At 52.9% G+C, this 21,724-nt stretch overlaps 1 protein-coding gene across 2 annotated transcripts in view; it reads left to right on the forward strand.

The window, feature by feature from the left end:
• Positions 1-21,299, forward strand: part of PPP1R16A (protein phosphatase 1 regulatory subunit 16A) — a 47,523-nt gene extending 26,224 nt beyond the window's left edge. Inside the window, exons 3-11 of one of the 2 annotated variants that reach the window (XM_087958923.1) lie at positions 5,056-5,126; positions 7,560-7,705; positions 11,665-11,768; positions 13,158-13,282; positions 14,632-14,757; positions 14,952-15,027; positions 16,122-16,251; positions 17,679-17,826; positions 18,183-21,299. In XM_087958923.1, coding sequence (XP_087815049.1) covers positions 5,056-5,126; positions 7,560-7,705; positions 11,665-11,768; positions 13,158-13,282; positions 14,632-14,757; positions 14,952-15,027; positions 16,122-16,251; positions 17,679-17,826; positions 18,183-18,557 — 1,301 coding nt within the window. In that variant the 3' untranslated portion in view covers positions 18,558-21,299. Of the gene's footprint in view, positions 1-5,055; positions 5,127-7,559; positions 7,706-11,664; positions 11,769-13,157; positions 13,283-14,631; positions 14,758-14,951; positions 15,028-16,121; positions 16,252-17,678; positions 17,827-18,179 lie in introns of both variants that reach the window. The other variant, XM_087958921.1, reaches the window with a different exon arrangement.
• The last annotated feature ends 425 nt before the right edge of the window (positions 21,300-21,724 follow it).

Below are 21,724 nucleotides of genomic sequence, written 5' to 3' on the forward strand. Positions count from 1 at the left end.
AAGGAACAGAGGGTAGGAAAGGAGGGAGGAAGAAAGCAAAGATGGGAGGAAGGAAAGGAGAGAAAGGAAAGGAGAGAGGAAGGAACGGGAGGGAAGGAGGGGAGGGAGGAAGAAAGCAAAGATGGGAGGAAGGAAAGGGAGGAAGGAAAGGAGGGAGGGAGAAAGGAAGGAAAGATGGGAGGAAGGAAAGAGGAAGGAACAGAGGGTAGGAAAGGAGGGAGGAAGAAAGCAAAGATGGGAGGAAGGAAAGGAGAGAAAGGAAAGGAGAGAAGGAAGGAACAAGGAGGAAGAAGGGAGGGAGGAAAGGGAGGAAGAAAGCAAAGGAAGATGGGAAGAAGGAAAGGAGAGGGAGGGAGGAAGGAAAGATGGGAGGAAGGAAAGAGGAAGGAACAGAGGGTAGGAAAGGAGGGAGGAAGAAAGCAAAGATGGGAGGAAGGAAAGGAGAGGAAGGAAAGGAGAGAGAGGAAGGAACGGAGGGAAGGGAGGGAGGGAGGAAGAAAGCAAAGATGGGAAGAAGGAAATGTCATGAAAAATACCAGTAGGAAACAGACAGTAACACAAACAAAACTTCTTACTTTAAGATCAGAGGTTTATCGTTTCTGATAATTTGGAACATAAGAAATGAATAGATATAAGAGATATAATAGCAGTAATACACTTACATTAATAAGCCATTTCAATAGGGTCCAATGACATACAGCAGGTCCTGCAAGGACTGCCATAAATCAAAGGGCCCCAAGCTGATCTCCAACCCCGTCCTTTATCCTTTTCTTCCAACCACATACACGCTTCACAACTTCACTAACCGACACTTTCCTTAAACACCTGTGTACATTACTTTCAGTTCCTCATTCCCACAGTTTTATTCTTCCTATTTTAAACTTATCCATCCAAGGGCATACTTTGCAAAAAATATGTTTTCATGGTTAGCAACGGCTCAGCAGAATTATAAATAGTTCTGGTATATTTTGAAACCATCCTAGCTGAAAACTTTGGTTCATCTCTCTTTCTTCTGGGGCCTGCTATCATCCGTAGGACTTACTGCATCTAATAGATCAATAAGCTGTATCTTTGATTCTTACAGAAAGGAGAGGAAGGAAACAAGGGAGGAAGAAAGCAAAGATGGGAGGAAGGAAAGGAGAGGAAGGAAAGGAGGGAGGGAGGAAGGAAGGAAGCAAAGATGGGAGGAAGGGAAGGAGGGAGGGAGGAAGAAAGGAAAAATGGGAGGAAGGAAGGAAGGAAGGGAGGGAGGGGGAGGAAGGAAGTAAAAATGGGAGGAAGGAAAGAGGAAGGAACGGAGGGGACTGAAGTAAAGGGGAGGAAGGAAGAGGGAAGGGAGGAAGAGGAAAGATGGGAGGAAGGAAAAGAGGGAAGGGAGGAAGAAAGGAAAGATGGGAGGAAGGAAAGAAGAGAGGAAGGAAAAGAGGGAGGGAAGGAGGAAGGAAGGATGGGAGGAAGGGAAGGAGGAAGGGAGAGAGGAACTGAGGTAGAGGAAGAAAAAAAGGGAAGGAGGAAGGAAGGAGGAAAGGAAAGGAAGAAATGAATGTTGGTTTTCTCTTTCAGAAATGGAGGCGAACATCTTGTATGCTGGCTAGGCTCACCCAGCATCCGGTCTGGCTAACATGGGGTAGAGTAGCCTGCTCATCCGCACATTGTCTTAGCCTCTGGCGTCAATCTTGCCATCATATATGTATCACCAGACAACTGGCATAAGTAAAACACCAAGCTGTAACTGGGTTCGATTGTCCTGCGAACATGGCAGCTCGGTCCTGTTAGCCGCGGTTCAGTGTGTCGTGCGAACCCAGCCACCATGTCCCGCCTTTGGTGTCGGAACTTAGCTTACTATTCAAGACGGTGCCATAATGGTCTTTCTGTATAAGGAGACACCCACCCGCAAGCACCATATATAAACCATGATAGCTATCTTTAAAAACATATATATATTTTTAAAGACAAACATAAACACAAAACATACAAGATTAAATAAAATCTTCTTTCCATTGTACAGTGTGTCAGTTGGTACATATCTCTTGTGCACGATATTAACAGTCATTCCCTCCTAATTTTATATTAAAATTCATAAAGTGTAAGACTACCATCCGCATAATATCATATTATTATCCAATCATTGTTAGACTGTAATTGCAAATTTGCATCATCCTTTTCGAGCAAATCTCAACGGTTACAAAACCTAGTTCATAGTGTCATTCATTTCACAATAGTCAATTATAACATATCATTACATTGCATTATCTTAACTATTATGTTTTATATATATATATATATTTGAAGGCCGTAAAGAATCCGTCCATCGCCCGGGGTGACAGATTGTTCCCTTCCGTAGTGTTATGTCTACAAAGATTATTGACTTCCTGGTCCTGCTGCTTCTGGTGAAGGACTTTTATTATTATTTTTTAATCTTGGAAAGAAAAAAGCATGGACTCACAAGGCTGGAAGGGGTCGTTGGAGGTCTTTTACTGTCAAGCAAAGGGAAAAAGAATAACACAGGGGGGGGGGGGTCCCAGACTTACAATGGTTCATTTAGTGGCCACCGGAAGCCACAACGGCCCTGAAAAAAGCGATCCGAACCACTTTGCACCCTTAAGACCATCCCTGCCATCACGGGATCCAAATTCAGATGCTTGGGCCACTGTGGTTCCTATTTATGACGGCTGCTGTGTCCCAAAGGTCACGGGATTGACCTTGGAGGCCTTCTGACAAGAAGAGTCCGCGGGGAAGCCAGATTCACTCAACGACTGGGTTCCTCACTTAACGACCTCAGGGATTCAGTGAGCGACATTGGCAAGAGAGGTCGGGAAATGGGGCAAAACTCACTTAACACATTTCTTGAGTAGCAACTCAACTTTCTCACTGAGCAACAGAAATTTAGGCTCCGCTGTGACTGTAAGTCAAGGACTACCTGTATTCAGAAGAGTGACTCAGGATTAGGGAATGCCGAACCCCGATGCTTCCACGGGCAGAATCTGGTAGTGTCCTCACCTTTGCTTGCAGGATTTTGGGGTACCTGCTGCCCATTGAGGAAGCCACAAAGGGTTGTGGTTCGCCGGCAGCCGGTGCAGACCGCAGCAGAATCGGACAGTGGGGAAGAGAGGGGACCAGTCAGGGAGTGTGGCGAGGACTCGGATGAGGGTCCTGTGTCCGAGGCAGAGGTGGGGCCAGGACCATCTGGGAGTGGGGTGCTGCCTTCGGAGTCTGGCAGCAGCGAGGCAGAGAAACAAGGGGAGCCTGTTCCAGGGCGCATGTGTGCAGAGCTGCTAGAAGGCGAGAGCAGCTAAGACAAAAGGGGCGACTGGGAGGTGATGGCCCCTCCCATAAGGGATCAAAGTCAGGCCAAGGGGATGAAACCTTTGCAGGAAGCAAAGTACGTAGTTTGATTGGTTCCGAGACCTCCTTGAAGCTCTGTGTACTTCGGTTGGTTTCTTTTCTAGTTCATTGGATACTTCTGTTTTTGGCAGCACTTCACAGAACTGAAAGGTGGGTGCTTATCTCGGGGGACTGTTTTGAGATTAATTCCGGCTGGGAATGAAAACAATTCCCAGCGTTGCAATAAACTAAGTCTTGTTTTTAAAATAAGTATGTGGGTAATTACTGCCTTAATGGACCAAATTGCAAGTTTTTGTGAACTCTGGGCTCCCCCCCCCTGCTGCTCCTCCACGCCCTCCTGGGCTGTTCCTTCCTTGGCAAAACGCCTTAGTTTGTTGGGGGCACAACAGGCCGTGGTGCCTGTGAGATCAGGCCTTTGGACTGTTTGTTCAGTTTCTTACCTGAATGCAGGTTAAGCTCTTGGCTTCCTTCCCTGTCAAGGTTGGCATTCCCTCTGTGAGTCCCTCAGCTGACTCCAAGCCTGGCACCGGCCGCTGATGGCGGCACCTTGCCATGAAGGGTGGCCTTGAGGAGGCCTCTGAGTCAAGGTCAGGGGTGGGCAAATATGGCCCCCTTTATGACCTGTGGAGTTGGAACTCCACAAGTCTTTAAAAAGGGCCCTACTTGCCCACAGGTGAAAGTTTGGTTTGGGCTTTAACAAAATAATAAGAGTTGGAAGGGACCTTGGAGGTCTTCTAGTCCAACCCCCTGCTCTGGCAGGAAACCCTATACACCATTTCACACAAGCAGCGTCCAGCCTCTTCTCGAAAACCTCCGTTGATGGAGCACTTCTGGTGGCAAGCTGTCCCATTGGATAATTGTTCCAACAGTCAGAAAATTCCTCCTTATTTCCAGGTTGAATTTCTCCTTGGTCAGTTTCCATCCATTGTTCCTTATCTGGCCTTCAGGTGCTTTAGAAAATAGCTTGACCCCCTTCCTCCTTTCTGGGGCAGCCCCTCAACTATTGGAAGGCTGCTCTCCTGTCTCCCCTGGTCCTTCTCTTCCCTGGACTAGCCAGGCCCAGTTCCTGCAACCGTTCATCGTATGTTTTAGCCTCCCGTTACCTCATCATCCTGGTTGCTCTTCTCTGCACTTTTTCTAGAGTCTCAACCTCTTTTTTATAATGTGGTGACCAAAACTGGATGCAGGACTCTAGCTGTGGCCTTACTCAGGCTTCATAAAAGTGGTATCAACACTTCCCGTGATCTTAACAGATAACAGATCATCAGAGTTGGAAGGGACCTTGTAGGTCATCTAGTCCAACCCCACCCAAGCAGGAGACCCTGCACCATTTCTGACAGATGGCAGTCCAGTCTCTTCTTGAAAGCCTCCAGTGATGAAGCTCCCACAACTTCCGAAGGCAACTTCTGTTCCATGGGTTGATTGTTCTCCCTGTCAGAAACTTTCTCCTTATTTCCAGGTCGAATCTCTCCAATCTTGATTCTATCCCTACCTCCTAGCCCCCTACCCCTCCCAGGCTGTGGGCCCAAATTGTTCGTCTTCTTGTGCACTGCAAGTCGGGATCTGGAGAGGAATTGCCCTGTCTAGATTGGACCTTAACAGGCTGGGTGTATTTTTGGCATCTTTGGGGCCAACACCTGCCCCCCCCCCACCACCACCCACGGCTCTGCCCCGGATCCTGGTCTGAGAGAAATAATTCTCTTTTTACAGTTCACCGGCTCCTTCAGAACGGCATCAGCCCCAATCTGAGCAACGAGGATGGACTGACCGCATTGCACCAGGTGAGCCCTCGTGTCTCTTTCCGGCTGCCCTCCGTTCTCTCCCTTCCTGAGCCAGGTGTCAGGTGCTTCACAGGTGCAGGCACCCCCCCACACACACACACACATGAGCTCTCACAGCATCCCAGGGGCTCCTCCCTTGCTGGTGGCATGGCTGTCCTCCCGACACAGGTAAGCAGAGCTCCATCCCACCTGGGGCCAGCCAGAGGAGGAATGGCAGGCCTTGAGATCCAGAGGGCACCTGATGGGGGAGGCTGCATCCTAAGCTACCTTCAGGGCCGTGTGTGTATGTGTGTGTGTGTGTGTGTGTGTGTGTGTGTGTGTGTGTGGTGTGTCAGGAACGAGATGCAAGAGGAGGCCTCTCTTAACAAGTGTCTTGTGGACCTTTGGGGCTCTTGGGTGGCCCTGAGTCACTCCTTCCCGGAGGCTGGGTCCTCCTTGGGCCTCTAGGCATGGCGCTCTCCTCCCTCGACTGTCCCTTTCCCTCCCTCCTTCCGCTGCTCCTTCGCTTTTCATAGCTTCATTCATTCACTCCTTCACTCAGCAGCCCGACCGACGTCCCTACATCCCACCCCTTCTTTTCAAAGGGTCGCCTTTCTCTCTTCCCCCTTCGCTCCTCCTCTGGTGGATTGTCAACCCTTTTTGGCAGCGCTGCTGCCGTTGTGTTGAGTAAACACACCAAGTGGCGCCCGAGGGTAAAGTCCCAAGATCCAGAAGGGCCCAGTTCCCTCTTTTCCCTCAATGCCCTTTTCCGAGACCGTAGAGGTGACAGGTAATCCACGCAGCCGAGCCCACAAAGTTCCTCTGGCTATAAGCGCGGCCTGTGCTTAAAATGAGCTTCGCCCTGGGGTTGTTGTTGTTGTTTTTTGTTTTGGCTGACTTTTGCTTGCCGCCGTTGTTAAACGAATCCCTGCGCCTGGTTAAGTTAGCCCCACGGCTGTTAAGTGGATCTGGAGTCCCCCATTGACTTGGCTTGTTCGAAGGTCACAAAAGGAGGTGGGGGGGGAATCATGATGATTTGGGGCCACGGCGACCATCATAAATAACTTCGAAGGGTCACTAAACCAGAGGTCTCCAGACTTGGCCGGTTTAGGACTCGTGGACTTCAACTCCGAGAATTCTGGGAGTTGAGGTCCACCAGTCTTAAAGTGTGGGGACCCCTGATTTAAGTAGAAAAAGGTTCCAGCTGAAAATATACCACGAATAGCACAGAGATGCATGGTAGCTCTCCTTCCTTTCTTTCTTTTCTTTCTTTCTTTCTTTCTTTCTTTCTTTTTCTTTCTTTCTTTCTTTCCTTCCTTCCTTCCTTCCTTCCTTCCTTCCTTCCTTCCTTCCTTCCTCCCTCCTCCCTCCCTCCCTCTTTCTTTCTCCCTCTTTCTTTCTTTCTTTCTTTCTTTCTTTCTTTTCTTTCTTTTTTCTTCCTTCCTTCCTTGCTTCCTTCCCTCTCTTCCTCTTTCTTTCTTTCTTTCTTTCTTTCTTTCTTTCTTTCTTTCTTTCTTTCTTTCTTTTCTTCCTTCCTTCCTTCCTTCCTCCCTCCCTCCCTCCCTCCCTCCCTCCCTCCCTCCTCCCTCTCTCTCTCTCTTTCTTTCTTTCTTTCTTTCTTTCTTTCTTTCTTTCTTTCTTTCTTTCTTTCTTTCTTTCTTTCCTTCCTTCCTTCCTTCCTTCCTTCCTTCCTTCTTTCTTTCTTTCTTTCTTTCTTTCTTTTTCTTCCTTCCTTCCTTCCTTCCTTCCTTCCTTCCCTCCTTCCTTCCTTCCTCCCTCCCTTTCTTTCTTTCTTTCTTTCTTTCTTTCTTTCTTTCTTTCTTTCTTTCTTTCTTTCTTTCTTTCTTTCTTTCTTTCTTTTTTCTTCCTTCCTTCCTTCCTTCCTTCCTTCCTTCCTTTTCCTTCTTTCTTTCTTTAAAAGGAAGAAGAAAAAGAAAGAGGGAGAGATGGGAGAAAGAAAGACAGAAAGGGAGAGGAGGGAGAAAGAGGGAAGGGAAAGGCATGTGAATGAGAGATGGATGGATGGATGAATAGATGGGTGGATAGAGGGAGGGAGGGAAAGAAAAAAGAGGAAGGAAGGACCACAAACCCTGGCCCTGGACGCAGCTTGAGAGGATGCTTTGAAACAGCACAGCAATCCAAGGGCTGGAGGGGACCCCAGAGGTCATATAGTCCAACCCGGCTCCAAGAGCTTTGTTAAAGTGAGTTTCTAATCTTTTGACCCACCCAGTCACATGACCCCCAAGCCATGCTCAGCCAGGTTTGGGGACACCCCCCCCTGCACTAAATGTTGTCAGTCCAGGACTTCCTGCTATGGGAAACCACCAAGGTGGATCCGTGGGAAGAGGCTTGGGGGGAGGGGGAGGGGGGGGTCTCTCCTTCCAGCTATTGGAGACCCCCAGTCCAAGCCAAGGGACAATGCCCCCCCGCCTCATGTACCTCTCCCCTTCCCAGTGCTGCATCGACGACTATGGGGTGATGGTGGAGCTGCTGCTGGACGCCGGGGCCGATGTGAACGCCTGCGACAGCGAACTCTGGACTCCACTGCACGCAGCCGCCACCTGCGGGCACCTGCTCTTGGTGGAGCTGCTCATCCAGAGGTACGAGGGGCGGCTCCTTGGAAGGCAGGGCAAAGCACTTGGGTGGGCGGGTGGTCTTTGAGGGTCTCTGCTAGCCATGGGGGGGGGGGGGGAAGCAGGCCAGAGGGCCCTCATGCTGGGCTACGTGGGAGAGCCAGGAATACGTTGGTGGCTTAGGGGTCATTCCAGCAATTGGGTGGATTTTGTAAATAACATAAACTTCGTAGGTAGTTTGTTCTTCGGCCGCTGAAGCAATTCCTTTCCTCTCCCACCTTCAGGAAATATTTATGTTTATATCCCGCCTTTATTGTCTTTATGAGCAACTCAAGCTGGCACAACCTATCCAGCATTCCTCCCTTTTCCTACTTCCCCCACAACAGCAACCCTGGTGAGGTGAGGTGAAGGAGAGCGACTGGCGCAAGCTCACCTGTCTGGCTTTCAGGGCTAAGGTGGGACTAGAACTCACAAACTCTTGGTATAATTGTCCCCAAATCATCACCCAGCCAGCTTTCATGGCTAGGCAGACTAGAACTCGCCATCTTCTGGCAATTGGCCCAGAGTCACCTAGCTGGCTGTCGTGCCTAAGGTGGGAGTAGAACTCACCAACTTCCGTCGTGTAGCCTGATGCTGATGCTTAACCACTAGGCCAGACTGGCTCCGTTGTTGAGATAAGAGCACCCCTTGTCAAGCCTTCCTTTTAAGACTTGGAGATGGGCACTGGGGGGTGGGGTGGGGTGGGCATGGAGCTTCCGGTGTCTTCCTCTTGAGCGTAATCTCTCCATTGACCTGCCCCCAACCCTGGCATTAACTCTGAGAAGGAGACACCTACCCGCCCCAGCTTTTCCCCCAGGGCTTATCGGTCTTATTTACCCAGTCGGTAGGATTTGTGGTCTTCACTCTTCAAGGACTGTGCACATGGTCATGGGTGTCACATCCCATCCCCAAATCTGAGTTTGGGCAGGAAACACAGTATACCCTCCCACTGGGCCCCCCCGAACCCCATAAGCCAGAACCCCATAGGCCACCCAGGGGCCTGTGGGGTTTGGTCAGTCTGTCGTTGGTCCGGGGCCCTAGATGTCGGGCCCTGCTAGCCAGATGTGGGCTAGCCAGCCTCGGTCACTGCCACTGGGACCTACTATCCGCCCGCCTGGTTGTCAGAGTGTTTGACTACTATTCTGAGACAACCCAGGAGCAAAACACAGCACACGCAGAGGCTTTGTCTTTTAACAGTGGTTTATGTACAAGACTACTATATACATACATATACGAGGTAGGCAAAGCAATCGGTCTTTATTACTCTGCACAGAGAATCACAATGGAGACAGAACACCAGGAGAGAGAAAAATGCCCTCTCATGGCCACCCTTATATAGACAGCTTCTTAAAAGGGCAATAACCCTGTGGGACCCATCCTCGGCCTTAAAGTGGCAATATCCCTGCTGACTCATCCTCATTGCATCAGCGTTTACAGCATATAATATAATAATATATAATAATAATATAATATAATATAATATAATATAATATAATATAATATAATATAATATAATATAATATAATATAATATAATTAATACAATACAATACAATACAATACAATACAATACAATACAATACAATACAATACAATACAATACAATACAATACAATACAATACAATACAATACAATACAATACAATACAATACAATACTGTATATAATATAACATATAATAGCCTTACAGCAGCTGGTCAGCTATTAAATCGTCAATACCTTAACGCTGGTGGTCTCCCCCAGCACCAGTCGGGCTCCCAGTTCCGCCAGCGAGGACCCTGCTCTGCTTTCCTCACTGGCGGGGCATCTTGGGGGCTGGCCACGGGCAAAAGTGTGAGCCGCGGAGATTCCCGTGGCTTTTCTCCTAATTGGCTGCGAGGAAGAGGGTCCAGTGCTCTTCAGGCATTGGAGGGAGATGCTGGAGGAAGGAAGGGGCGGCCTTATGGTGTTACAGTAGCACATGGCAGGTAGTCCCAGTTCATTTAGTGACTGTTGAAACTTACGACGGCACTTAGGACTGTTGCAGCCTCCCCATGCTGGACACATGATCAAAATTCGGACGCTTGGCAATGAGTCTCTTATTTACGACGGTCACAGCATCCCGAGGTCACACAATTCCCTTTTGCGACCTTCCAACAAGCAAAGTCCATGGGGGAAGCCCGGATTCGCTTAACGACTGCGTTACTAACTGAACAAGTACACCTTAGCACCTGATGCACCTTAGCCACTGTGGGCCAAGGCTCACGTAACCCCTGTCTCATTGAGCGACAGAAGGGTTGGGCTCCGTGGCGGTCATAAGTCGAGGACTGCCTGTATTGCGTTATTTTAAGATTGCAAAGGTGCAGTTTTGCGATCTTTGTTGCAATGTTTCCATCGCAACCTTTACTGCAAGGGTCTCCAACCGTGGCCCCTTTAAGACTGGTGGGCTTCCACTCCCAGAATGAGGTGATCACACCTCTTCAGCCCTTATTCTTCACACTGGTACACCACAAGGTTGCTGTGGAGTCCCTTACTCTATACTCTTTACGGGCAGGACTGCATTCCCACTCACGCTGGGAATACGATTGCTAAATTTGCAGATGATACAACAGTGGTGGGACTTATCTCAGAGGGGGGATGAGTCTGCCTACCGAGATGAGGTGGACCAACGGTTGCTTTTGTGGTGTGGAGACAATCACTTGGTCCTCAACACCAATAAGACCAAGGAGCTTATAGTGGACTATATAGAAGGAACAGATCAGACCTCCAGCCCTTGCTTATCAATGGAGACTGAGTGGAGCAAGTGGCCGGTTTTAAGTTTCTGGGTGTTACCCTAAAAGAGGACCTGACCTGGGCGGCTCACATTGCAGCCCTGGTCAAAAGGGCCCAGCAGAGATTAGACCACCTGAGGCTTCTCAGAAAACAACAACCGGATGGAAAAATGCTGGTGACCTTCTACCGCTGCACCAGAGAGAGCATTTTAACATACTGCACCTCTATATGGTTTGCCAATTGCACAGGGGCAGATAGGACAGCACTCCAGAGGGTGAACATCATTGCCCCTCAGAGGATCCTGGGTTGCCCTCTCCCCTCTTTGGAAGAGCTTTAGAGCTCCCGCTGCCTTAAGAAAGTTCAAAACATCCTCAAAGATCCATCTCATCCTGGGAACCCCCTTTTTTTTTGAACTATGACCATCTGGCGGACGGTACAGGATAATAAAAACAAGGACAAATAGGCTGAAAAACAGCTTCTCTCCCAGGGCAGGAGCTCTGTTGAATTCTGCTGTTTCGTGCAGTGTTGGTGTGTCGGGTTTCCGGTTCAGTGTGTGAAGGGCGAAGGATGTGTGTTTGTGTTCATTTTCACGGTCATGATGTGCACCGAAGATGGTGTTTGATTACGTTGCAATGACAATCAAGTAGAGTAAACTAAATGCCTCCGCCAGCATGCTGAGGAATTCTGGGAGTCGAAGTCCCACCCGTCTTAAAGTGGCCGAGGTTGGCTTGACTGCCATCTTCAGGTTGCCACCTGAGAATACCGCAACGAGGCCCCAGGTGGCATTCTTTGGACCAGAAAGGCTCGGTCGGCAGGGCTCCCCCTTCCCTCAGTCCCTTCCTCCTCCTCTCCGCTTGCCTCCTGAGCGTTGGCAAAAGCCATCAGCAGGTGGCAGGGCTGGCCTAGCGGTTAGCCCCCTTCCTCCACCGTCCTGGGGGGTTTCCCCTTAGAGGGAGGGAGGGAGACGCGAGGTGCCAAGTTTCGGCCACTGTGAACAGGAGGGAGTGGCCAGAGGTGGAAACCCAATCTCCTGCCATGCAGCCGAGCCAGTTTGGCCAGCTCCCTGGACCAAAATAGCTCCTGGTGTTGGTTACTCTCAGATGCCCCCCTGCCCCCCCCACCCAGCGGCCGGGAGTCTCGGCGGCTGCCAGCTTCACCGCCTCTCTCTCCTCTCTCTTTCCTCCCCTTTTCCTCCAGAGGTGCCAACCTGCTTGCCGTGAACTCAGATGGGAACATGCCATACGACCTGTGTGAGGACGAGGCCACCCTGGACTACCTGGAGGTGGCCATGGCTGACCGAGGTGAGGGGCTTTCCGGTCTGGGCTCTTCCAGGGGCTTCTGGACCCTCCTCGCTCCCCTCCCACTCTCTGACCTTGTTGGCACAGCTGCTCCTGGCCAAGGAGGCTCTATCCTGCCCGACGTGTGACGGCTTCCTTCCCTGGTCTCAGCTTGCTTTGGGGGCAAGGCCCGACGTCCAGGTCCCTCCAGCCCAGGGAGGGTCTTTTGGCAGGACCCCCAGCCCCAACTCTGGACGGGCACATAACAGTGAAGAAGAAACCCTGGGATCCCGGGTGCTCTCCGAGCTGGGTGGTTTCCTTTGCAGGCGTTTCATGACCCAACTAGGTAACACCCTCCGTGCTAGGAGGGAGTGGGGGTTTCTCTCACTTTTTGTGTACAAGCTGACTAGTTTATCTACTCAGTAGTGTATATAAAAAGGAGAGCAAATCCCCTCTCTCCCTGGCACTGAGGATGTTGCCTAGTTTGGATAATGAGACGTCTGAAAGGAAACCACTCAGCTCAGAGAGCAGCGAAGACCCCCCACCCCCGCCCCCAGGCCTCCTCCTCCTCTCTGCAACCCCACCACTCCCTTAAGCACTGATGAGGGGACCTAGGTGGGTAATGAAACGCCTGTAAGGAGACCGCCGAGCTCGGGGAGCATCAAGGACCCCACAGTTGTTGTTGTTTCTTCTTCTTCTTCTTCTTCTTCTTCTTCTTCTTCTTCTTCTTCTTCTTCTTCTTCTTCTTCTTCTTCTTCTTCTTCTTCTTCTTCTTCTTCTTCTTCTTCTTCTTCTTCTTCTTCTTCTTCTTCTTCTTCTTCTTCTTCTTCTTCTTCTTCTCTTCCTCCTCTCCTCTCCTCCTCCTCCTCCTCCTCCTCCTCCTCCCCCTCCTCCTCCTCCTCCCTCCTCCTCCTCCTCCTCCTCCTCCTCCTCCTCCTCCTCCTCTTTTCTTCTTCCTCCTCTTCTTCTTCCCCTCCTTCCTCCTCCTCCTCCTCTCCACAAACCCCTCTCCCTTCTAGCACTGATGATGTTCCCTAGTTGGGTCATGAGACGTCTGCAAGAAAACCACCAAGCTCAGAGAGCACCAAGGACCCCACAGTCTTCCTCCTCCTCCCCCGCCCCAGACCCCCGTCCCTTCCAGCACTGATGATATGACCTAGCTGGGTCACGCAACGTCAGTCAGAAAACCTCCACGCCTTGAGAGCACCAAGGACGACCCCTGGCTTCAGCCCTGAGCCCCACAGCCTCTCCGTGATTGGAAGCAGCAGCAGCAGCTTCTTGGGGTCGCCTTCGAGTGAGGCGGGCAGCCCACCTGAGTCAGCTTCTGCCTCCAGACACACACACACACACACACACACCTGTGTGTGGCTGCTGCCCCCTTCGCTGACCCTCCGCTGCTCTTCCTCCCCTTAGAGATCACGCAGGCCAGCATTGAGGAGGCTCGCTCAGCCGTGGAGGGCGCCCTGGTGAAGGACATCCGGCGGTTGGTGAAGGAAGGAGTCGATCTGGACACCCCTCTGGACCACAAGGCCACCCTGGTGAGGGGGATCCGGGATGACCCTGGGATGACTTGGGGGAGGGGGGGTGGAGATGTCCTCCTGAATCTTTCTTCCTTCCTCCCTTCCTTCCTCCCTTCCTCCCATGGCCCCCCCTCCCTTTCTTCTTCTCCCTCCCTCCCTCCCACCAATCCATCCATCCCTTTTCTTCCTCCTATTCTCCTCCCTCCTCTCCTCCCTTCATCCATCCATCCCTCCATCCCTCCCTCCTTTCTCTCCCCTCATCTCATCTCCCTCCCTTCCTTTCTTCCCTCTTCCCTTCCTCCCATTTCCATCCCCCCTTCCTTCTTCTCCCTCCCACCAATCCATCCATCCCTTTTCTTCCTCCTATTCTCCTTCCTTCCTCCCTTCATCCATCCATCCCTCCCGCCCTTCTCTCCCCTTCCTTTCTTCCCTTCCTCCCATTTCCCTCCCTCCCTTTCTTCTTCTCCCTCCCATCAATCCATCCATCCTTTTTCTTTCTCCTATTGTCCTCCTTTCCTCCCTTCATCCATCCATCCATTCATCCCTCCCTATTTCTCTCCCCTCATCTCATCTCCCTCCCTTCCTTTCTTCCCTCTTCCCTTCCTCCCATTTCCATCCCCCTTTCTTCTCCCTCCTACCAATCCATCCATCCCTTTTCTTCCTCCTATTCTCCTTCCTTCCTCCCTTCATCCATCCATCCCTCCCTCCCTTCTCTCCCTCCCCTTCCTCCCATTTCCCTCCCTCCCTTTCTCCCATCAATCCATCCTTTTCTTTCTCCTATTCTCCTCCCTCCCTCCCTTCATCCAACCATCCATCCCTTCCTTCATCTCTCTCTCCCTTCTCTCCCATCTCATCTCCCTCCCTCCCTCCCTCCCATCAGTCCATCCCTTTTCTTCAATTCTCCTCCCTCCCTCCCTTCATCCAGCCACCTTTCCCTCCCTCCCTTCTCTCCTATCTCATTTCCCTCTTCTTCTCCTCCCATTTCCCTCCCATCCATCCATCCCTTTTCTTCCTCCTATTCTCCCTCCCTCCCTCCTCCCTTCATCCATCCATCCCCTCCTTCCCTCCCTCTTTCCTCCCTCCCATTCTCCTCCCTCCCTCCCTCCTCCTTTCTCTGCAGAACACCTGTCCTTCCTTCTTTCCTTCTGAGGTGGCAGCAGGAGCCAGGTCGAAGCCGGCCCAGGCGCTGGTGGGGGCTCTTCCTTGCCCAGACCCATGGGACTCGGTCCACCTCTGCTTAGCCTTAGGAAGCCCCCCGCCCCACCCAGGTGAGGCCCAGGTGAGGCCCAGCCACTCAGCCCGCCCACCTCTGCGCGTCCCTCTCTTCCCCCAAGGAGACCCACCCTCCCCCTTTTCCTGCCCCACAGCTGCACATCGCTCCGGCCAATGGCTACTTGGAAGCTGCGGAGCTCCTGATAGAACACCGGGCCAGCCTGAGCGCCAGGGATGAGGATGGATGGCAGCCGCTTCATGCCGCCGCTTGCTGGGGCCAGGTGAGTGCCGCTAACGCAGGTGGGGACCCTGCCCAGCGGGTGCAAAGCCAGCTGTGAGGCCCCTGCCTCACCCAGGCAGTTGTGAGCCCCGATTCCAGGGCTCCGAATCCCCAGTGGCTGGCTTCCCCCGCCCCACTTAACGCCCGGCCTGGGGTCTCCCTCCCCTGAACCCCCCTTTTCCCTCTGGCTGACAGATGCCCTTGGTGGAGCTGCTGGTGGCCCACGGAGCGGACCTCAATGGGAAGTCGGTGCTGGAGGAAAGCCCACTGGGTGAGCGAGAGGAGCCGGAGGGAGGGGCAGAGGAGGATGGGGCGGCCTGGGCCTCCCGCCCGGAGCTTCTGGCCAGGCTCAGGTGCCCCCTCAGAACTGGGCCAGAACTGGGCCCTTAACCCTGCGGGGCTTCCCTGTAGAGAAGGTGTGCAAACCCCCCCTCTTCTGCTAAGACAGCAGTGGAGGAAGATATTGGCAGCTCAGGGTTGAACTGGGGAGTCCTGGGGGGTCTCTGAGCTCGGGGGTCTCCTTGCAGACGTTTCCTGACCCAACTGGGTACCATCATCAGTGCTGGAAGGAAGGGGGGGGGTTAGGTTGCGCCCTTTATATAGGGTAGATTTCCTGGACAGTGTAGATGGAGAAGTTGGCTCTCCATGTATGTATGTATGTGTGTATGTATTTATATATGTATGTATGTGTATACACACACACACACACACATACAGATATAAACACATATATACATATACATATAGATATACATATATATATATACTGTACATACACACACATACACACACACACACACATATTTGACAGGGCATGTCTCTTGTATATAATCAGAGACCCAACCCCACCCGCCTTCCAACACTGATGATGTTACCTAGTTGGGTCAGGAAACGTCTGCAAGAAAAAAAAAAACGGTTCAGAGAGCACCAAGGACCCCCACACACACACCCCCACAGAAGGGGAAACCCGTTGCAAGGAGCACAGTTTTGCTCACCTGCTTCGGAAGAAGGATTTTGGTAAAGAGAAGGGAGGAAGATTGGAACCAGGTTTTGTCTGTTCACTTTGGTGGTTGCTTGAATCGATCCAGTGATTTTAACACACACAAACACACACACAACACACAACACCCCAGATCTTTCTACAGTTGGGAAGGCAAGAGAATAACAAGGGTTATTCATAACCTGACTGAGTTCACCCAGCATGTCCTAGCCAGGCCCGTTAACCTCTGGTCACTGCATTCACACGTGTTCAGCCCAATTCCTGTCGACCTGGGCTTGTTAGGTTGAGTGAAGCCAGCCGCTTTGGGCAGTTTTGGTGGCGGCACTGAGGCTGCCTCTCTTCCTCGCTGCCTCTCCCCCTGACAGATGTGTGTGCGAATGAAGACGTGCGGGCCAAACTCCTGGAGCTGAAACACAAGCAGGATGCCATCATGAAGTCCCAGGACAAGCAGAAGTCACTGCTGCAGCGCCGGACGTCCAGTGCCGGCAGCCGAGGGTGGGCTCCGGGGCCGGGCGGGGCGGGGTGGTGGTGGTGGCCAGACTGGGTTTTGGCCAGAGCAAGCAGGCAGGGAGAGGAGGAGGAGGAGGAGAGGAGGAGGAGGAGGAGGAGGAGGAGGAGGAGGAGGAGGAGGAGGAGGAGGAGGAGGAGGAGGAAGTAAATGACAACTGTGGGGTCCTGGGTGCTCTCTGAGATTGGGGGTTTTCTTGCAGAGGTTTCATGACCCAACTAGATAGCATCATCAGTGCTGGCAGGCAGTGGGGTTTGCAGAGAGGAGAAGGAAGGAAGGAGGAGGGAGGGAGGAGGGAGGAAGGAAGGAAGGAAGGAAGGAAGGAAGGAAGGAAGGAAGGAAGGAAGGAAGGAAGGAAGGAAGGAAAGGATGAGGAGGGAGGGAGGGAAGGAAGGAAGGAGGGAGGGAGGGAGGGAAGGAAGGAGGAGGGAGAGGGAGGGAGGAAGGAGGAGGAATGGGAGGGAGGAGGGAGGAGGGAGAGGAGGGAAGGAAGGAAGGAAGGAAGGAAGGGAGGGAGGGAGGGAAGGGAGGGAGGAGGGGAGGGAGGGAGGGAGGGAGGAAGGAAGGAAGAGGGAGGGAAGGAAGGAAGGAAGGAAGGAAGGAAGAGGGAGGGAGGGAAGGAAGGAAGGAAGGAAGGAGGAGGGAGGGGAGGAGGAAGAGAGGGAGGAAGGAAGGAAGGAAGGAGGGAGGGAAGGAAGGAAGGAGGAGGGAGGGAGGGAGGGAAGGAGGGAGGAAGGAAGGAAGGAAGGAAGAGGGAGGGAGGGAAGGAAGGAAGGAAGGAGGAGGAGGGAAGGAAGGAAGGAAGGAGGGAGGGAGGGGGGAAGGAAGGAAGGAGGAGGGAGGGAAGGAGGGAGGGAGGGGAGGGAGGGAAGGAAGGAGGAGGGAGGAAGGGAAGGAAGGAAGGAAGGAAGAGGGAGGGAGGGAAGGAAGGAAGGAAGGAAGGAAGGAGGAGGGAGGGGAGGAGGAAGAGAGGGAGGGAAGGAAGGAAGGAAGGAAGGAAGGAAGGAAGGAAGGAAGGAAGGAGGAGGGAGGGAGGAGGAAGAGAGGGAGGGAAGGAAGGAAGGAAGGAAGGGATGAGGAGGACTGTGGGGTCCTTGGTGCTCTCTGAGCTTGGTTGTTTCCTTGCAGACATCTTTTGTCCCAACTAGGGAACAGCATCAGTGCTAGATGGGAGAGGGGTGTGCAGAGAGGAGGAGGACTGTTGGGGTCCTTGGTGTTCTCTGAGCTCTGTGATTTTCTTGCAGACATTTCATGGCCCAACTGGGTCACATCGCCAGTTGTAGAAGGAGGGAGAGGAGGAGGAGAAAGAAGGAGGGAGAGGGAGAGAGGAGGAGGGTTGGGGAGGGCTCCAAATTCCCGGAGGAGCATGGCTCCTGGGGGACTCAATTGTGCCTTTCTTACCCCCACCCCCCAGGAAAGTGGTGAGGCGGGTCAGCGTGACCCAGCGCACCAACCTCTACCGCAAGGAGCATGCCAAGGAGGCCATCGTGTGGCAACGGCGGCAGAGCGAGGGAGAACTGGAGGACGAGGACGGACAGGCCGACGGGCAGCTCCGAGTCCAGGTGGGAGCCAGAGATGGAGGGGGCGGCATCCAAGACCCCAAGACCCGGGGCCCTTCCCTGGTCATCGTCCCGCTCCCCCTTTCCTCACCTGAGACTCAGGTGCCGGCATTTCAGGCGAGGGCTTTCTGGGAGTTGAAGTCCACCAGCCTCAAAAGTCAGCGATGAGATTCAGCCGGTTCACCCCGGTTCAAGAGAGTCGGTGGTTAACTTTCTGAGCGGTTTGGTGAACCGGTTGTTGAATGATTGGAACCCCGCCACTGCTTAAAGTTACAAAGTTGGGGGACCTCTGGTCTATGGGGAAGAGGGTGGGGGGGGCTTCTGCTCAGCTCAGACCCTTCCTCTTTGCATCCCAGCAGGACCCGGGAGCGGAAGCCAGGGGGCCAGAGGAGCCCAACGGCACCGTGCCCCCTCATCCCTTCTACCCCAAGCGGCCAGACCGCGCCTCTTCCTACCAGATGGCTGTCCAGGAGGAGCCGGCCTCCGGACTCAGCAAGGAGAAGGCCCACCACACCTTAGCGGACCTCAAGCGCCAGCGGGCAGCGGCCAAGCTGCAGCGCGCCCCCACGGAAGACCTCCCGCCCGGCACCAGCCCGGCTCACCCAGCCCCCCAGGCGGAGCCCAACGCCGGCGTGTGCTTCCCTGCGGCCAGCGGGGACCCTCCCCTCCTCAAGTTGACCGCTCCAGCCGAAGAGAGGCCGGCCCAGAAGAGGCGATGCTGCCGGCTGATGTGAGCAGTCCCCTCCTCTTGGGCCGGTGGAGCGGATTAATGTGGCGGCCTTGGCTCCCGGTGAACCGAAGGTCCTTGGCGTCCAACGATGCCTGGCGTGGAGATCTCAGGGAGGGCTGAATGCCCCACTCAAGGGAGGAGCAGAGTTGGAAGGGGCCTCGGAGGTCATCTAGGCCAACCCCCTGCTCAAGGACTGCGGACAAACAGCTGGGGTGTGTGTGTGTGTGTGTGCAGCTTGGTCTGGTGACTGGGCACTGAGGCCCAGCAGGGCAGGGATGCCCAGGAGGCATCGACTGGGGGTGCCAGGCAGAGATACGGTGAGCCAGTTTGCCTGCCCCCCCGCCGTTCTCTCTCTCCGGCTGTGTCCCAGCTCTCTGGCTGCAGGAGGAGCTGAAAGGAGAGGGGCCAGGTCTCCCCGTGGCAGTGGAGGACTTGCTTCAGCACCAAGGCGGTCCCAGCTGCAAAACCCCTGGGGATCATCGGATGGCGGCAGCGAGCCGGTTTGCTTCCTGTCTTCGGCACCCCTTGGTGACTGTCTTACCTTTTGCAACCCAAAGTCGGTAGCCCCTAAGCCCAGGGCCTGCAAGGCAGGGCAACCTATGGCCCTCCCTGCCTGGCACCTCCCCAGGCCTCTTCCGTGGCCGGCAAGGGCCAGCCGGGAGGCAGTGGGGGAAGCCTTGGGCGATCGGAAGGGGTAGGAACTGGCAGGTCTTCCTCAGCCTCCCAATGGAGGAGACGCTGGCCTCTTTCCCCTTGTACCCAAGGGCAGGTAGGGGTGTGTGTGTGTGTGTGTGAGAGAGAGAGAGAGAGAGAGAGAAAGAAAGAAAGATAAAAAGAAAGAAAGAAAGAAAGAAAGAAGAAAGAAAGAAAAGAAAGAAAGAAAGAAAGAAAGAAAGAAAGAAAGAAAGAAAGAAAGAAAGAGGGTGAAAATGAGAATCTTAGAATGCCAGGGCTGGAAGGGGATCCTGGAGATCTTCTAGCCAACCCCCTGCCTTATACCATCCCAGACAAATGAATGTCTAATCTGTTCTTAGCTTTAAGAGGGCAGCGGGTGCCTCCTTCCAGGGGAGGGGGAAGAATGCTGGGGGTGGTCCCAACCTCCTTAGCAGGGGTGGGGTCTCCAGGGCAGGTGGATCCCAAAAGACCTCCCCCCCCCCACCCAAGTGCTCTAGTGCTGACTGTGCCTGGCTGGATGTGGGAATCCGCTTCCTTTGACCCATTTCCCCCTTTGCTGCAAGCTCTGGATTTCTTCCTCCTCCTCCTCCTCCTCCTTTATTATTATTTTTTTATACACGATGCTTTTTTCTTTCTTTTTGTAAAAATGGGACAGCACATTTTCCTAACGGCTCGTTTTACATCCCGATCACTTCTCTGTCCTCTGGTCAAGCCATCCGTGCGTTGTTGGTCTTTTCCGAGGTCCGTTGGGATCTTGTAGCTTTAAGAGGGGTGGGCTTGGATTCCCAGAATTCAAAGCCGGCCGAGGAATTCTGGGAGTTGAAGTCCACAAGTCTTCAAAGTTGCCAATGTTGGAGACTTCTGGGAATTCTGGGAATTGAAGTCCACCCATCTTAAAGTTGTCAACTTTGGGGGGGGAATAAAACAGATGTAGACTGGGGGGGGAGGGGGAGTTTTTTGGCTTGGCTCCAAAATCCCTTTTCTTGCCTCTCTCTTGCATCCCTTCCCACTTAGTTTCCCAAATCCCGTGGGATACGTCGAAAGGAGGATTAAGTGCACGGAAGCAAAATCCGGGGCAAGCCAAGTGATTTTGCTGTCCTCAGGTGCAAGCAGGGGGATGCTTGGAGCAGAAGGTGCTAGTCCTCAGTGAGGAAATGCCCGGGGTGGGCTGCTTACTGGTTCATCCCAGTTTGAGCGAACCGGTAGTTTAATTTTATGGCTGGTTCGGTGAACTGGCAAATCCCACCCCTGTCTGACCCTGCCCACTCCGCCAGGAGCCCCCACGCCCTCCGAGCCCCTTTGGGTTTCCACCTGGAGAAGGAGCGAGCCCCTAAAAACGAACTTTTCTCATTTTGGTAGCATGCGGATGTTTCCACCCAGCCCCTTTGGGGCATCAAACCACCATCCAAAGCAGTGTTTTGGCCATCATGGCAGTCTGGGGGGCTTAGTCCCCCGAGCCCCTTCCCTTCTTCTCCCGGAGCCTCAGTTTGGGGAAACGGTTCCGGTCTGCTTGCCAATCTGGTTGTTCTGACGGAGGCTTCCCAAGATCATGAAGCCGACTCCTCGTCCTGATAAAACCCCTTTTATTTAGATTAAAGCGAATTCCTCTCCAGCAAAATCCCGGCCAACCGTCTTTCATGAGATTTCACAACTACAGACCTTGATCAGGCAGGGAGAGTTACCAGGCCCATAGCTTCCAAACGCCACACTGTGATAGCAACGACTTGGCAAGGAGTCAGGAGCAGATCTTCACCCTAATGAATGGAACTAATTGGCAACTCCTGCAAACCCCACTGCCCTTTCGCTCCCTTTATTCCTTCTGGGAGGGGCCATTCACTGTCGACCTGAGCCTTTACTCCCGAGTTGACCCTTGTTCCTTAACTTTTCCCTTCCTCTGGCAGCTCTGTGCATGCGCACACTGGGAGCAGGCTCCAGCTGTTCTTCTTCCCCACTGATCTCCGACTCTGAAGGCAGCTGATAACTGTCGGACGGCCCCATCTCTGCCTCCGATGCAGAGCCTTCCCCAGACCCCAGGACTGGCTTCTTTCTCTCTCTCTCTCTTTCTCTTTTTCTCTCTTCATTTTAGTCTTCCTAATCACAGCAACTGGAGGTCATCTAGTCCAGCCCCCTGCCCAAGCAGGAGACCCTAGACCATTCCAGACAGGTGGCTGCCCAATCTCTTCTTAAAATCATCCAGGGATGGAAGCACCCACAACTTCTGGAGGAAAGTTGTTCCATTCCTCTGTTTCTCTCCCTCTTCAGATCACAGAGGTGGAAGGGTCCTTGGAGGTCATCTAGTCCAACCCCCACCCAAGACCCTACGCCATTTCTGACAGAGGGCAGCCCAATCTCTTCTTGAAAGCTTCCCACGACTTCTGGAGGCAACCTTCTGTGTGATGGATTGATTGCTCTCAATATCAGAAGATGCCTCCTTATTTCCAGGTTGACTCTCTCCTTGTCCCGTTTCCATCCATTGCTTCTTGGCCTGCCTTCCGG

Source organism: Notechis scutatus, chromosome 3 (assembly GCF_049901735.1).
Source record: "Notechis scutatus isolate UNSWTSFEM ecotype Mainland chromosome 3, rNotScu1.2, whole genome shotgun sequence".
NCBI classification, from domain to species: Eukaryota; Metazoa; Chordata; class Lepidosauria; order Squamata; family Elapidae; genus Notechis; species Notechis scutatus.